Genomic DNA, 17,768 nt, shown 5'->3' with positions numbered 1-17,768 from the left:
AATTATTGCTATAGGTTCGTAATTTCTGAAAATGAACCATGGGTCAACATTGCAATGTTGCGCAGCCACAATATTTTGACATAACGAAATTGACCACCAGAATCATAAAGATGTAATATTTTAAACCACTAATCTGTTGATAAAAGCTTATGTGAGAAGATGATCCTACAAGTCAATTGATTAATGCATTTTTCTAATGTCATATATAATTTTCAAACATTCAGTCACTTGTTGATATTTTGCTAACATTATAAAAGCCATATGAACTAGAGGAGACAATGGCCTGTTCTTAAACATTTTATTTTATTCAAGGTCATCAGTTTACTTTCGGCACAGATTTCTACAGGAGAATTCCAGGCCATCCGTCTACTTTCGGCACAGATTTCTACAGGAGAATTCCAGGCCATCCGTCTACTTTCGGCACAGATTTCTACAGGAGAATTCCAGGCCATCCGTCTACTTTCGGCACAGATTTCTACAGAAGAATTCCAGGCCATCCGTCTACCTTCGGCACAGATTTCTACAGGAGAATTCCAGGCCATCCGTCTGTGAGCTGAAGCATAGCTGGTTTATGCAGCAAGACAATGACCCAAAACACACAAGCAAGTCTACATCAGAATGGCTGAAAAGCAACAAATGTAAAGTTGTGGAATGGCCAAGTCAAAGTCCAGACCTGAACCCAATTTGAGATGTTATGGGAATATCTAAAGAAAGCAATTCATGCTCAAAAACCCACAAATGTTGCTGAGTTACAGCAGTTCAGTGTTGAAGAGTGTGCCAAAAATCCCTCACGGCGATGTTACTGATCAACAACTACAGGAAGTGTTTGGTTGGAGTCATTGCAGCTAAAGTTTGCAGAACCAGTTATTGAGTGAATGGAGGCAAATACTTTTTCACACAGAGGCTAGTCCTCTTCTGGCTGTGCTAGTTGGAGATTGTAACAGAACATGGCCAAGATGTTCAGACTCGAGTCGCAGGTATGATGACTTGCAACTCGACTTTGACTTTAACACCAATGACTCGTGACTTAACTTGGACTTGAGCCTTATGACTCGACCTGACTTGATACCCTCCCCAAACCCAAATATTAAAAATGATGCTATTTAAAAAAGTGTGCAGCGCATCAACTCTTCATTTAACGGATTACAGTTTGAATTGGAAACGCATCAGTCTATTCTTGTTCTGAGAAATGAAGGCTATTCCAAGTGAGAAATTGTCAAGAAACTGAAGATCTCATACAACACTGTGTACTACTCCCTTCACAGAACAGCGCAAACTAGCTCCAACCAGAATAGAGTGAGCAAGAGGACAAGGTTATTAGACGCCTCACAAGTCCTCAAACTGGCAGCTTCATTAAATAGTACCCGCAAAACACCAATCTCAACGTCAACAGTGAAGAGGCGACTCCAGGATGCTGGCCTTCTAGGCAGACTTCCTTTGTCCAATGTCTGTGTTCTTTTGCCCATCTTAAAACTTTTGTTTTTATTAGCCAGTCTGAGATATGGCTTTTTCTTTGCAACTCTGCCTAGAAGGCCAGCATCCCAGAGTCGCCTCTAGTCTTCAGCAAGCACACTAAAAAGATTATGTAAGGGTGCTAGAGTGGCCATGCGTTCAGAAAGCACATTAATGATTGCACAGCAAGCATATTAATGCCAAAGCAGAAAGGCACGCCCTTCTGGTCTGCTAAAGGTGACTATAAAGGCACCTTCCCTTCCGGGCAACTGGAACTTGGTAACCATTGAATATAGTATAGTGAAGCCAATTCCAAACGTTTCACTAGAGGAATAGTATAACTTCTTAAAAACCCGGGTATAGTTCCGGACTAGCATACATAACGGTATCAAGCAAATGAGCGTTTTAGCGACAGATGTACAAACATTGCTTGCGCATCCTCTTGGGCTGTGCTGTGGATGTTTGACACACACTTCAATTCGCACAAACGTTTTGATTGTCCAACTGCGTCTTTTTTTAATAACAAGTAAGTGAATAACCATGTTGTTTTGATTATATATTTTTTTAAATGGAAATGGTTAAGAATACTTTTTGTTGTTGTTGTCCAGTTAGAAGATAATGGACCCTAATAGATATTTATGTAGTTGGTGCTGTATATTTAAGCAATAAGGCACGAGGTGGTGTGGCATATAGTCATTGTACAGTATATTGGTCAAGGACCGTTCTTATGCACGATGCTGTGATGAACACGATGGAAGACTGGAGAGCTGGTTTCAAGCGCAGGGCGCAGCAGGTGTTTATTGGAAAGGACCACAAGAGGAGGTCGGTAGATGGGTCCAGGGGCAGGCATAAGGTGGTCCAAAAAGGCAACCGTACAGGTAGGAAAAAGGCTAGAGGCGGGCAAAAACTATCATACACGGGAGGAGTAAATTACGGGAAAACCCCAAATAGAAGTGCCACAAAACAAACATAAAATACCTCACAATGATGGGGTGCAAAGAGGTGAACTAAATAGTGTGTGATAATGACATACGGGTTTGTGAACAGGTGATTGGGGTCTGGAGAGTGAGCTGCATTCAGGGGATCTACGTGTTTGGGAGTAAGTTGGAAGCAGACGTTGCTGATGCAACGCGGAGTGCCTGAATACAACCCTTAACCATGGTAGATATTGGACATGTACCACAAACTCCAGAGGTGCCTTATTGCTATCATAAACTGGTTACTAACGTAATTAGAACAGTAAGAATACGTTTTGTGATACCTGTGGTGTAATGTCTGATAGAGCCTACCACAGCCTTTTTTATTTCCTTATTACTCATGGTATATTTGCATGGTATAGTTCAATGCCTATAGTTAATTTTACAGGTTTTATTTGAGCTGCTTTTGAAACCAAAAGTCGAAATTAAAACACTATTAATATTGTTGAAACTCGATTTTCAGAATAGCAAACTGAAGCTAGGACTGATGGTCTGGTTAGCAAATAGCAAGTCTGTTTACTTGGTTACCACTACTGTAGCTATCAAACTTGCTAGTTACTTCAGTGGATGTTTAACACAGAAATCATCACGCTATTCATGTTGAATAAATTAGTCTATCAATTTGAACTAAGAAAGCTGCTAAATCGTTCAGTTTACATCTAGCCTACATCTTGTCTAGGCTACTGTAATCTGAAATGAGGTGTAAACCTATCAGGGGCTATAGGCTAACTGCCTTTATCTAAGCAAACCATGGCAAAATTCAATTACAATCATAAACTCAGAAACTATGCCTATTGAAATGACAAGTCGATCTCCCCAATGGGCCATTTATAACAAATTGTAGTCTTAACATCTGGCACATAATAACAGCACAATTGCCAGAAAATAGGCTAATACCCTGACTACACCGCTGGCATCGCATGCGCGAGCGTTGCAAAATACATTTAGAAATCTAAGTTATTCAATTATTGCATCCACACTGCTCGTGTGCACCAACAAGCGTCTGCGCTTCCAATCTCTAAAATAGAAGTCAGTTCTATTTGTGATGCAGATCGCGCTGCAAGTCCTGCCTCTCCCATCTCCTCATTGGTTTATAGAAGCAGGTACCCAAGTGCCATCTCCTCATTGGTTATACCCACGTGGGTGACTGAAAGACGAACCAGGTTGGTGGCGGTAATGCACCTAATTTATGAAAGTTGTGCATTTCAGGTAAAATAACAACTTAATGTTTATATCCCAGGACAAATTAGCTAGCGATCCTAAGCATTTTTTGTTGTTGTAACTTTACCATTGAGAAAAATCCACAATTCACCCATCCAAAGAATGCATGGATCTGGGGCTTCTCTGAAATGCCACCAGATCCTTGATCGCGCCCGCACTCAGCATACTGTATAGAAAATTCCACCAGAGCCGTAGAATGGCCGAATTACCTCAACGCCCAGCCTCCACAAACACCTTGAAAACTTGCTCTATACAGTAACATTTTTGTTCTGGAGGTTGTGGGAATGTTCCCTGATCATTGCACCAATCTTTCCTGAAGGTTCAAATGGATGGTTTTCTTAACGTTCTTTGAACGTTCTCCTTTGGCTGTATTGAAGGTAGTGGGGCGGCAGCGTAGCCTAGTGGTTAGAGTGTTGGACTAGTAACCGGAAGGTTGCGAGTTCAAACCCCCGAGCTGACAAGGTACAAATCTGTCGTTCTGCCCCAGAACAGGCAGTTAACCCACTGTTCCTAGGCCGTCATTGAAAATAAGAATATGTTCTTAACTGACTTGCCTGGTTAAAAATAAAGGTAGTGGGGAACGTTCATGGAATGTTACAAAGTTAGGAACGCTCTCTGAAGGTTACAGAGTTTGTAACATTCTGGGAATGTTCTCTGAAGATTACAAAGTAAGGAACTTGATAAATGTTCCAATAGATGGTTTTCTTAACTTTCTCATAAGGATGCATGAATAAAACAAAATATATTTAACATTTTATTTAGAAGATGTACACACACACCACACAGGATTACACAATTAAATATAAACAATTAACACATTTTTATAATTTCAACAATTCTTTATTAAAACAGGTTTGGCGAAATCTGTAACCTTATTGGCACACACATATCATGAACACACAACCCACACACAGGCTTAGACCAACTAAATATGAATAATTAACACATTTATAATTTCAACAATTCATTTTTTCAAACAGGTTCAGAGAAATCTGCAATCTGATTGGCACACACACACACACCAGATTACCCAACTGTCTGGACACCATCTATGGAACAGAGGAGTCGAGGGCTCACTACTCTACAACCTCCACTGCAACCCTCTCCACAACCTGTAAAACAAACAAAGAGTTCCTAATTAGATAAGTACTATTATCAGGGTTCTTACAGGCATTGTATCTTTCCCAAAAATGTAGCATTGTGCATTGATATTCAACTTATGTTATTATGAAAAAATGTTTAACCGATAAAATGTGTTCAGTGCTCTTTGACCAGAAAGTCTGAAATCATATGCTATTGCTGGGTTTTAAATTACAAACCAGATTGAAAAATATATATAACTCAATCCAATGCTTTAAAGTCAATGATGAGGTGTGCCATTAGTGCACACTTAGGGAGGTAAAGCAGAGTTTCTTAAACTGTGGGTCGGGACCCAAAGTGGGCCCTGGGCATGTGAGAGGTAGGTCACGAGTTAATACATTTATAATCACATACAGTCGGAAGTTTACATACACTTAGGTTGGAGTCATTAAAACTAGTTTTTTCAACAAACTATAGTTTTGGCAAGTCGGTTAGGACATCTACATTTAACATCTAGTTTGTGCATGACACATGTCTTTTTTCCAAATATTGTTTACAGACAGATTATTTCACTTATAATTCACTGTATCACATTTCTAGTGGGTCAGAAATGTACATACACTAAGTTGACTGTGTTTTTAAACAGCTTGGAAAATTCTAGAAAATGATGTCATGGCTTTAGAACATTCTGATAGGCTAATTGACATCATTTGAGTCAATTGGAGGTGTAACAATGGATGTATTTCAAGGCCTACCTTCAAACTCATGTCCTCTTTTGCTTGACATCATGGGGAAATCAAAAGAAATCAGCCAAGACCTCAGAAAATAAATTGTAGACCTCCAATAGTCTGGTTCATCCTTGGGAGCAATTTCCAAACACCTGAAGGTACTACGTTCATCTGTACAAACAATAGTATGCAAGTATAAACACCATGGGACCACACAGCCATCACACCGCTCAGGAAGGAGACTCGTTCTATCCCCTAGAGATGAACGTACTTTGGTGCGAAAAGTGCAAATCGATCCCTGAACAACAGCAAAGGGCCTTGGGAAGATGTTGGAGGAAACAGGTCCAAAAGTATCTATATCCACAGTAAAACCAGTCCTATATCAACATAACCTTAAAGGCCACTCAGCAAGGAAGAAACCACTGCTCTAAAACCGCCATAAGAAAGCCAGACTACGGTTTGCAACTGCACATGGAGACAAAGATCGTACTTTTTGGAGAAATGTCCTCTGGTCATTTCAACTGTTTGGCCTTAATGACTATTGTTATGTTTGGAGGAAAAATGGGAAGGCTTGCAAGCCGAAGACACCATCCCAACCGGGAAGCACGGGGGTGGCAGCATCATTTTGCGGGGGTGCTTTGCTGCAGGAGGGACTGGTGCACTTCACAAAGTAGATGGCATCATGAGGTAGGAAAATGATGTGGATATATTGAAGCAAAATCTCAAGACATCTGTCAGGAAGTTAAAGCTTGGTCGCAAATGGGTCTTCCAAATGGACAATGACCCTAAGCATACTTCCAAAGTTGTGGCAAAATGGCTTAAGGACAACAAAGTCAAGGTATTGGAGTGGCCATCACAAAGCCCTGACCTCAAACCTATAGAACATTTGTGGGCAGAACTGAAAAAGTGTGTGCGTGCAAGGAGGTCTACAAACCTGACTCAGTTAAACCAGCTCTGTCAGGAGGAATGGGCCAAAATTCATCCAACTTATTGTGGGACGCTTGTGGAAGGCTACCCAAAAACGTTTGACCCAAGTTAAACAATTTAAAGGCAATGCTACCAAATACTAATTGAATGTATGTAAACTTCTGACCCACTGAGAATGTGATGAAAGAAATCAAAGCTGAACTAATTCATTCTCTCTTCTATTATTCTGACATTTCACATTCTTAAAATAAAGTGGTGATCCTAAATGACCTAAAATATGGAATTTTTACTTGGATTAAAATGTCAAGAATTGTGAAAGATTTGAGTTTAAATGTATTTGGCTAAGTTGTACGTCAACCTCCAACTTCAACTGTAGGTGTATTATTCTGTGCTTGAGAAAGCCTCTGAGGTAGGTGCCACTTGTCCTAGGCACAACAATGTGTGACATACATACTTTTGGTATGAGACTAAATAAACTGTGCCACTTGTAGCCTATTTTAGGCCTACTTCATATACAGTGGGGAGAACAAGTATTTGATACACTGACGATTTTGCAGGTTTTCCTACTTACAAAGCATGTAGCGGTCTGTAATATGTATCATAGGTACACTTCAACGGTGCGAGATGGAATCTAAAACAAAAATCCAGAAAATCACATTGTGATTTTTAAGTAATTCATTTGCATTTTATTGCATGACATAAGTATTTGATCACCTACCAACCAGTAAGAATTCCGGCTCTCACAAACGTATTAGTTTTTCTTTAAGAAGCCCTCCTGTTCTTCACTCATTACCTGTATTAACTGCACCTGTTTGAACTTGTTACCTGTATAAAAGACACCTAATCATACACTCAATCAAACAGACTCCAACCTCTCCACAATGGCCAAGAGCAGACATCTGTGTAAGGACATCAGGGATACAATTGTAGACCTGCACAAGGCTGGGATGGGCTACAGGACAATAGGCAAGCAGCTTGGTGAGAAGGCAACTGTTGGTGCAATTATTAGAAAATGGAAGAAGTTCAAGATGACGGTCAATCATCCTCGGTCTGGGGCTCCATGCAAGATCTCACCTCGTGGGGCATCAATTATCATGAGGAAAGTGAGGGATCAGCCCAGAACTACACGTCAGGACCTGGTCAATGACCTGAAGAGAGCTGGGACCACAGTCTCAAAGAAAACCATTAGTAACACACTACGCCGTCATGGATTAAAATCCTGCAGCGCACGCAAGGTTCCCCTGCTCAAGCCAGCACATGTCCAGGCCCGTCTGAAGTTTGCCAATGACCATCTGGATGATCCAGAGGAGGAATGGGAGAAGGTCATGTGGTCTGATGAGACAAAAATTGAGCTTTTTGGTCTAAACCCCACTCGCCGTGTTTGGCGGAAGAAGGATGAGTACAACCCCAAGAACACCATCCCAACCGTGAAGCATGGAGGTGGAAACATCATTCTTTGGGATGCTTTTCTGCAAAGGGGACAGGACGACTGCACCATATTGAGGGGAGGATGGATGGGGCCATGTTTCGCGAGATCTTGGCCAACAACCTCCTTCCCTCAGTAAGAGCATTGAAGATGGTCTTCCAGCATGACAACGACCCGAAACACACAGCCAGGGCAACTAAGGAGTGGCTCCGCAAGAAGCATCTCAAGGTCCTGAAGTGGCCTAGCCAGTGTCCAGACCTGAACCCAATAGAAAATCTTTGGAGGGGGCTGAAAGTCGGTATTGCCCAGCGACAGCCGCGAAACCTGAAGGATCTGGAGAAGGTCTGTATGGAGGAGTGGGCCAAAATCCCCGCTGCAGTGTGTGCAAACCTGGTCAAGAACTACAGGAAACATATGATCTCTGTAATTGCAAACAAAGGTTTCTGTACCAAATATTGAGTTCTGCTTTTCTGATGTATCAAATACTTATGTCATGCAATAAAATGCAAATGAATTACTTAAAAATCATACAATGTGATTTTCTGGAATTTTGTTTTAGATTCCGTCTCTCACAGTTGATGTGTACCTATGATAAAAATGACAGACCTCTACATGCTTTGTAAGTAGGAAAACCTGCAAAATCGTCAGTGTATCAAATACTTGTTCTCCCCACTGTACCAGTTCCAATTCTGTCTCCTCGTGGATAAAAAGTGGTGTGCTTGCAATTCATTTTCAGAACCATGAGGATCCTCTTCAGAGTCCAGAGCCGCAGTAGATGGTCCCTTGTCATTGGCACTGTGTTGTTGATTGGCGTCCTCAGACTATTGCACGTGAACCACACAGATGGGCGCCGGAACACTTCTCCCTCTGCCATACCACCACAGTCACAGTCCGCTGTGGATGTCTTCAAGTGCTCCCGGAATGACACCATGAACATTTCATCCTCTATTCCACCTACCCACCGCAACTTCCTCATGTACAAACACTGCAGGACATTCTCCCGCCTGCTGTCTCCGACACCCTGTCAGAATGACCTCTTTCTCCTGCTGGCCGTTAAGTCCACAGCCATCCAGGTTGATCGCAGGTCTGCACTTCGGAACACATGGGGGAAGAAGGGATATGTTCAGGGTAAGAAGGTGAAACTATTGTTCCTAGTAGGTAAGTCTTCAGACACAATACAGGGTTACCCGCTGCAGCAGGTACTGGAGTGGGAGAGCAGACAGTTTGGGGACATCCTGCAGTGGGATTTTGACGACAGTTTTTTCAACCTGACCCTAAAGGAGATCCACTTCCTCAAATGGTTCCGCCTGGAGTGCCGCTGGGCACACTATGTGTTCAAAGGGGACGATGATGTTTTTGTTCACACCAGCAATCTGGTGGAATATGTTAAGGACAACAAGCCCTCCGAGCAACTGTATGCTGGGAACATCATGTCTGGCTATCCAGTCCGGGACAAACAAAGTAAATATTTCATACCAGTGGAGATGTACCCCAACAAGCCATATCCTCTATACGCTGGGGGTGGGGGCTACCTGATGTCAAATCAGACTGTGCTGAGTCTGGAAGTTGCAGCGTCCAGCATTGACCTGTTCCCCATTGATGATGTCTTTGTGGGCTTGTGCCTGCAGATGATGAACATCACGCTGACGCACCACTCTGGCTTCAAGACCTTTGGGCTCAAACAGGGGGTGACACACTTCAACCCCTGCATTTACAGGGAGCTCATGGTTGTGCACAAACTGAATCCCACAGAGATGTGGACAATGTGGTCTCTACAGCAGGACCCAAAGCTGCAATGCTTTAGATCAAGGACGTGAGACATCTGGCATTGTGTGTATATCATGCTGTGCTTATCTGTCTCGCTACCTTAAATTGAGAATTCCTTTCATAGATAAATTATCCTTATGAATGGTCAAAAATGGCATACTTTCCTTTACCCAAACTAATATTTGAATGCATTCTGACATTTGGCTTCCCTTATCCTCTATGTTCAGATCAGCACAGACAGTGTAAGATCCATTTAAGAATACTGAGATGCATCTAGTGCCATTTGACACTTCCGATGAGGACGTTTGTAGAATGTTTCTAGGATTCTATAAGGTTGGAAAAGAGATATTGATGGGAAACATTAAAAACAGGTAGAGTGGGTTACAGAGGTATTGTTGGGAAACATTAAAAACAGGTAGAGTGGGTTACAGAGGTATTGTTGGGAAACATTAAAAACAGGTAGAGTGGGTTACAGAGGTATTGTTGGGAAACATTAAAAACAGGTAGAGTGGGTTACAGAGGTATTGTTGGGAAACATTAAAAACAGGTAGAGTGGGTTACAGAGGTATTGTTGGGAAACATTAAAAACAGGTAGAGTGGGTTACAGAGGTATTGTTGGGAAACATTAAAAACAGGTAGAGTGGGTTACAGAGGTATTGTTGGGAAACATTAAAAACAGGTAGAGTGGGTTACAGAGGTATTGTTGGGAAACATTAAAAACAGGTAGAGTGGGTTACAGAGGTATTGTTGGGAAACATTAAAGCAGGACTGAACTCGGGAACTGACTTCTCTCGGCGTATGTGACATCGATATTAATCAGAAACCTTTTTTCCAGTACCAAAATTGACTAAAAAATGCAAGTAGATTAATTTTGACCGTAAAGTCAGTATCTTCCTAAATAGAGGCATAAGGCTATGTAATAGAATAAGTGGTATATTAATACGTCTTTTGATAGCTTCCAAAATATTTTTAGAATGGTGGAGGAGTGCCAAGATCAGAGTATATGAGCGAGTTGAGTGGAAGGAACAAGTGGAAGGAACAAAAATGAATAATTTAGGCTATTTTATTAGCCTTTTATTTCAAGGCTATATAGTCTACAAATAAATAAATGATGAAGTATTTGCAAGTCCAACACTCTAGACTGGCAGGAACATTAAGCGCCCAGCATTTAAACAACATTTTGTTGTATTAAATCATTTGAGTCTATAAATTGCGCATATAGGCTGTGATTTACTTATAATTAAATACAAATTAAATGAAAAATTCCTTATTCCTGAAATGCCTTTGAATTCACTTTAGAAAACACAAGTTTGGCCAGAGTCCGTGGCTTCAGCCTCATGAGATGGTACCTAGAGAGCAGGCCAGCAGTGGAGTATACCCTCTTATCTATGCACTTGTAGAGCCACTGGGGATGCTGAACACACTTTGGGCATAGCCACGGGACATAGGGGCGCTGAGGGCACTGCAGCGCCCTCTGAAAAAACAAATACAGGAGTGGTAAAGGCACAGTGCACTACTTTGTGGAAGAAAAAAACAATACAAACAATAATAATACAAATACATTTTTATATTGTGATTTATTTCACAAAAGTAGTGCACTGGCCCTTTACTACTCCTATATTAGGACTGCAGCGCAGGGATACTTTTTTTTCTCTCAAAGCAGCACCCCCAAACATCTTCCTGCAGCTATGCCTTCAGGACAGTGGCCAGGCTGGGCAGGAGTGCAACGCTGTTTTTTTCTATTGGCAGGCCTAAAGGTTTTTAGGCAAAATAACCACATCAAAACGGAAGACTCCGTGAAAGATGTAATATGCCAAGATCAATGATTGCCTCTTGTATAGATAAAAGAACAAAACATTTAAGAGTTCTGATTCGTTGCTTATAATTACTTTGCTCCAATGACACACTTACCTAGCTACCCACCTCATTTCTTTCTGATAGCATACATACACGCTGTAATTTGAAATGTCTCTGAAAGGTTCATTTCACACGCCACGACGATGAAGGGAAAATTGATGCAAGAAAGCATCAATGTTTAAATGTAGAACTGTTTCCATTGCCGCCTGACAAGAAAAGCCAAACAAGATAGTTTCTTGACACTTGGGGCTCTATTCAATCCGTGTTCAATGTTACAGCGTGATTGAAAGTTAAAGGCAATGTTTCCACATTAGCAGAGACTACGTTCCCGATAAACGCTGCATAACCGGCCCAATCGTAAATGACCTTTTACCTTTCTGTGGCACAATCTGTAACGCTTCAGCGACTAGATTTGGATTGAAATTAACCACCACACCTCTGCTTAATTTCTTGCAATGGTTAACTGAGCTTGAACTGCTGGGCTTCTAGTAAAAAATAATAATAATAATAAACAATTTGGGATTAAATTGCTTGGATGGACAGATTCAATGTAACTGTTAGATTCTTAAAATGATATGGGGGCATTTCGAGGTAGGAGGGAACAACAGCAGCACTGGTTGTCCCTTCTGCTGGCCACTGACCTCCTTCTTGCTGCGGTTCTCTTCCTGTAAACCCACCAGGGACTTCACAGAAGCATATTGCTTCAGCTCCTCAATAACCCTTTACACTCGTGGGTATTGGTCTATATCGATAGGGATACATTGAAATGTTTCTTACGGAGGAAATATGAAAATGATATGCATAACCATGGTAGCAATTGGGATGGGAACAGTTTTGAGATAATGGGAAAATGATTAGACCAAAGGTGAGTACACAACACTTCAATTCAAATCTATAAATAAATAAATAAATATATATATATAACAAATAATTAAGGAGCAAAATAAAATAACAATAGCGAGGCGATATACAGGGGTTACCGGTACAGAGTCAATGTGGAGGCTATATACAGGGGTTACCGGTACAGAGTCAATGTGGAGACTATATACAGGGGTTACCGGTACAGAGTCAATGTGGAGGCTATATACAGTGGTTACCGGTACAGAGTCAATGTGGAGGCTATATACAGGGGTTACCGGTACAGAGTCAATGTGGAGGCTATATACAGGGGTTACCGGTACAGAGTCAATGTGGAGGCTATATACAGGGGTTACCGGTACAGAGTCAATGTGGAGGCTATATACAGGGGTTACCGGTACAGAGTCAATGTGGAGGCTATATACAGGGGTTACCGGTACAGAGTCAATGTGGAGGCTATATACAGTGGGTACCGGTACAGAGTCAATGTGGAGGGTATAGACAGGGGTTACCGGTACAGAGTCAATGTGGAGGCTATAGACAGGGGTTACCGGTACAGAGTCAATGTGGAGGCTATATACAGGGGTTACCGGTACAGAGTCAATGTGGAGGCTATATACAGGGGGTACCGGTACAGAGTCAATGGGAGGCTATATACAGGGGTTACCGGTACAGAGTCAACGTGGAGGCTATATACAGGGGTTACCGGTACAGAGTCAGAGGGGTTACACAGAGTCAATGTGGAAGCTATATACAGGGGTTACCGGTACAGAGTCAATGTGGAGGCTATATACAGGGGTTACCGGTACAGAGTCCTTCTGTAGCTCAGTTGGTAGAGCATGGCGCTTGTAACGCCAGGGTAGTGGGTTCGATTCCCGGGACCACCCATACGTAGAATGTATGCACACATGACTGTAAGTCGCTTTGGATAAAAGCGTCTGCTAAATGGCATATATTAGAGTCAATGTGGAGGCTATATACAGGGGTTACCGGTACAGAGTCAATGTGGAGGCTATATACAGGGGTTACCGGTACAGAGTCAATGTGGAGGCTATATACAGGGGTTACCGGTACAGAGTCAATGTGCGGGGGCACAGGTTAGTTGAGGTAATTGAGGTAATATGTACATGTAGGCAGAGGTAAAGTGACTATGCATGGATAATAAACAGGGCCTTTAAAAATGGGGGTGGGGTGGGGTGGGGTGGGGACAATCAAATGAGTCACCATTTGATTAGCTGTTCATCTTATGTATAAAGCTGTTATTTTGACTTTCTGTACCGCTTGCTGTGTGGTAAGAACAACTCTATGACTAAACACCTTCCTCTGACACCGCATGTATAAGTTTTGACCAATAACATTGTATTTGATTTGTATTTGATTTGAGGTCCTGGATGGCAGGAAGCTTGGTCCCAGTGATGTACTGGGCCATATTCACTACCCTCTGTAGTGCCTTGCTGTCGGAGGCCAAGCAGTTGTCATACCAGGCGATGATGCAACCAGTCAGGATGCTCTCGATGGTGCAGCTGTATAACTTTTTGAGGATCTGAGCTCCCATACCAAATCTTTTCAGTCTCTTGAGGGGGAATAGGCGATGTCATGCCCTCTTCACGACTATCTTGGTGTGTTTGGACCATGACAGTTTGTTGGTGATGTAGATACCAAGGAACTTGAAGCTCTCAACCTGTTCCACTACAGCCCCGTCGATGAGAATGGGGGTGGGCTCAGTCCTCCTTTTCCTGTAGTCCACAATCATCTCCTTTGTGTTGATCACATTGAGGGAAAGGTTGTTATCCTGGCACCACACGGCCAGTCTCTGACCTCCTCCCTATAGGCTGTCTCATTGTTGTCGGTGATCAGGCTTACCACTGTTGTGTCATCAGCATATTTAATGATGGTGTTGGAGTCGTGCTTTGCCATGCAGTCATGAGTGAACAGGGACTAAGCATGCACCCTGAGGGGCCCCTGTTTTGAGGATCAGCGTGGCAGATGTGTTGTTATCTACCCTTACCACCTGGGGTGGCGGCCCCTCAGGAAGTCCAGGATCCAGTTGCAGAGGGAGGTGTTTAGTCCCAGGGTCCTTAGCTTAGTGATGAGCTTTGAGGGCAACTGACACAAGACCAAATCCAAAATTACACTGTTGATTGTATGTGCATTTTACATTTACTATACTGTTCAGTTGCATTTGTTGATAACGAAATCTGAAAATATTCTGGCTACATTCAGTAGCATGATAAGACTATTCCTGGAAAATGTGGGGTAGGTGCAACATAAGACAAAACAATTACAAGGGTTTGAGTGAGAGGACTAACTGGTGTTTCCAAGTGACGTCTTTCAAAAGACATAGAGTCATCTTAATTTACAGCATTTCCCTCACTCAGACAACAACAAAAAATACTAAAGTTGTCCAATACCAGGAGGGATGGGGGCAATTTCTTGTTGTGTGGTGCTGAAGTTCAGAACAACTGTCAATCAAAAGCCATACAGCGCTGTGATGCGCAGAGCCAGAGCACTAATATCATGTATTAGTGCCCAAATTTGTCATTTTCAACCCGTATATGGGTACGAGTGTAAAGGGCTACATACAAACAAATGACTATGAACACATAGCTAAATGATTACAAGAATACAAAGACCAATGGGAAAGGGAAATAGGTAGCCTCCACTCTGCTAGCTGCTAGGATTTGCATGTCAATTAACAGATATAATTAATCTCGTTGTCTAGCTAGCAACTGGCAGTACACCAGCACTTTTGTTTGCTCACAAATAAAACAGCAGAAAATGTACTTTCGTTTTGCATCATTATTCATGGCCAAATGTTTAAATTGAGAAATAAATTCAAGGAATGAAAGTTGACACATAAAATGTTTGATGGAGACATGTTGGCTGGGTGGGTTTGGGAGAATTGGAATGCGAAGTTGGGGGGGGCACTTATTTTTGTGTTTTCTTTTCCTGTACATACTGACTTGTATTATTACTTCATCTGTAATAGGATAAAAATGATCAATTGTAGTTATGTACCTTTTTTGAAATGTTTTGTAGCACAGGTACAACAAGAATATACTGTACATGTGTGAAATAATGAATGTGAAATATGATCTAAACGGAATATAACATTTTGATATTGTACCCGTAGCTCTTCAATGAACAAAAAAAACTAAATAAAGTCACAAAAAGAATGTCTGCCACTTAAATGTCTGAATATTGAATGTCTGAATAATTTTGAGAGCAATGAGCTATAACTGGGTCGCTACATGAAGAGTGCCTTTTCTGTACCGTTTTGGTATTTTAAGTAGAAATTGTGTACCAATATTTAAAATTTAAAAGCCTGTTATATTAAATAAGTGTCGTTTAATGTAGACCACGTGGAAGATTCAATACAGTGCATTCAGAAAGTATTCCGACCCCTTCCCTTTCTTCACATTTTGTTATGTTATTCTAAAATGTATTCATTCGTTTTTTTCCCCCTCATCAATATACACACAATACCCAATAATGACAAAACAAAAATGTTTTATTTTTTTATTTAGCAAATGTATTCAAAATAAAAAACAGAAACACAAAATAAAAAACAGAAACAAGTATGTTTGGGCAAATCCAACACATCACTGAGTACCACTCTTCACATTTTCAAGCATGGTGGTGGCTGAACCATGTTATGGGTATGCTTGTCATCGGCAAGGACTAGGGAGTTTTGTAGGATGAAAATAAACATAATAAAGCTAAGCACAGGCAAAATAACTATGCACAAAGCCAAGCGTCAGCTGGAGTGGTGTAAAGCTCACCGCCATTGGACTCTGGAAACGCCTTCTCTGGAGTGATGAATCACGCATCACCATCTGGCAGTCTGTACAAATCTGGGTTTGTAGGATGCCAGGAAAACACTACCTGCCCCAATGTATAGTGTCAACTGTAAAGTTTGATGGAGGAGAAATAATGGTCTGGGACTACTTTTCATGGTTTGGGTTGGGCCCCTTAGTTCCAATGATGGGAAATATTAACGCTACAGCATATAATAACATTTTAGACGATTCTGTGCTTGGGGAAGGCCCTTCCCTGTTTCATCATGACAATGCCCCTGTGCACAAAGCGAGATCCATACAGAAATGGTTTGTCGAGATCGGTGTGGAAGAACTTGACTGGCCTCCACAGATCTCTGACTTCAACCCCATCGAACACCTTTGGGATGAATTGGAATGTTGACTGCGAGCCAGGCCTAATCGCCCCACATCAGTGCCCGACCTCATTAATGCTCGTGGCTTGCAGTCGATGTAGCAATGTTAAAATATCTAGTGGAAAGCCTTCCCAGAAAAGTGGATGTTGTTATTTCAGCAAAGGAGGGTACCAACTCCATATTAATGCTCATGATTTTGGAATGAGATGTTCGATGCCATCTTGTGTATCTGTTGGCGCCATACCCTATTGAGGAGAAGTGAGTATACCATTTGTGTGTGCATGAGAAGTGAAGCCCATCAGAAAAGCCCAGATTCTTCTCTTCCCAGCCACACCGTCCACTCGTCATCAGTGGAATCTCCCTGTTTTGCATTTTCCCAATGTGGTCAATAAGATGGCTTTGATAGTCAGCTGTGTATGTACAGTATGTATCCATTAATTTTTCTTGATAGAAGGAATGCAAACTTGCTTTCTTTGCGCCATGCTTGTGTAACGGGGTGAGTGACTGGTAGCCGGGAAGTCAGGCGCAGGAGAGCAGAGATGGGTGATAACAGGAGAACTTTAATATACACCCTGGCCCAAAGGCACAGGCGAGGCAGCACAAAGCACAACCACAGTAACATGAACCGGATTAAACAAAATAAACAAACCTAGATTTGAAATAAACCTAGCGCAAGCCAGCCTGTAGCGTAACACCCTACACAAAGAACAATTCCACACACAGACATGGGGGAAACAGAGGCTAATATACATTTAGTCTGATGAGGGAATGTGAACCAGGTGTGCGGGAAAAACAAGACAAAACAAATGGAAAATGAAAGGTGGAGCGGCGATGGCTAGAAGACCGGTGACGTCGACCGCCGAACGTCGCCCGAACAAGGAGAGGGACCGACTTCAGCGGAAGTCATGACAGCTTGTAATCCTTCTCGCTCTGACATTTATATTCTGAGTGTAAATACATTACACATGCGCACTGGGTATTAGTTGGGTCGTTCCACCAATTATATAGCCTACCTTTTGTGTAGTGCAACTTTGTAAAAAATAATATGGTGAAAACTCGGGAGAAATGTTGATTCCAAGAACACAGGATGAGATGTTACTATCCTTTGTGCAAGCACTTCCAAGAGTTCATAATCAGTGTGCCTGGTGAAATTTGGGGAGCGCATCGTCAGTAGTGTACCTTTGGTTCCTAGGGTGTTTCGGCCTTTCACACTATACACACTCCCTAAAGGCGGCCAGCGACAGAGTGATCAATCCTAGGCTTGCGTCCCATTCCCAATTAGTCATAGGAGTTGCCTTGTTGTT

General features: G+C 42.0%; 1 protein-coding gene across 3 annotated transcripts; it reads left to right on the top strand.

The window, feature by feature from the left end:
* The first annotated feature begins 1,743 nt into the window (after positions 1-1,743).
* Positions 1,744-12,444, top strand: LOC124008510 (N-acetyllactosaminide beta-1,3-N-acetylglucosaminyltransferase 4-like). Of its 3 annotated transcripts, none has more exons than XR_006834109.1 (3): positions 1,744-1,978; positions 8,548-9,949; positions 9,994-12,444. XR_006834109.1 is itself a non-coding variant. In XM_046319835.1 (2 exons), the coding sequence occupies exons 1-2, from the start codon at positions 1,911-1,913 to the stop codon at positions 9,626-9,628; spliced, it is 1,149 nt and encodes a 382-aa protein (XP_046175791.1). In that variant the 5' UTR covers positions 1,744-1,910; the 3' UTR covers positions 9,629-12,444. The 3 variants fall into 3 exon arrangements, 1 of the variants encoding a protein (XP_046175791.1); XR_006834110.1 differs by having other exon boundaries at positions 8,548-10,275; positions 10,320-12,444; XM_046319835.1 differs by having other exon boundaries at positions 8,548-12,444.
* Positions 12,445-17,768: the final 5,324 nt, after the last annotated feature.

This window comes from Oncorhynchus gorbuscha, linkage group LG21, assembly GCF_021184085.1.
Source record: "Oncorhynchus gorbuscha isolate QuinsamMale2020 ecotype Even-year linkage group LG21, OgorEven_v1.0, whole genome shotgun sequence".
In the NCBI taxonomy this organism is placed as follows: Eukaryota; Metazoa; Chordata; class Actinopteri; order Salmoniformes; family Salmonidae; genus Oncorhynchus; species Oncorhynchus gorbuscha.
The sequence above is the reverse complement of the archived record's forward strand: the minus strand, read 5'-3'. Positions and strand labels throughout refer to the sequence as shown.

What these genes read in the sequence shown, in the direction of transcription:
- LOC124008510 (XM_046319835.1), top strand. Translation starts at nt 1,911, where the DNA reads ATGTTTGACACACACTTCAATTCGCACAAACGTTTTGATTGTCCAACT. An exon ending in GCGTCTTTTTTTAATAACAA is followed by an intron (nt 1,979 to 8,547) that starts GTAAGTGAATAA and finishes ATTCATTTTCAG; the next exon opens with AACCATGAGGATCCTCTTCA.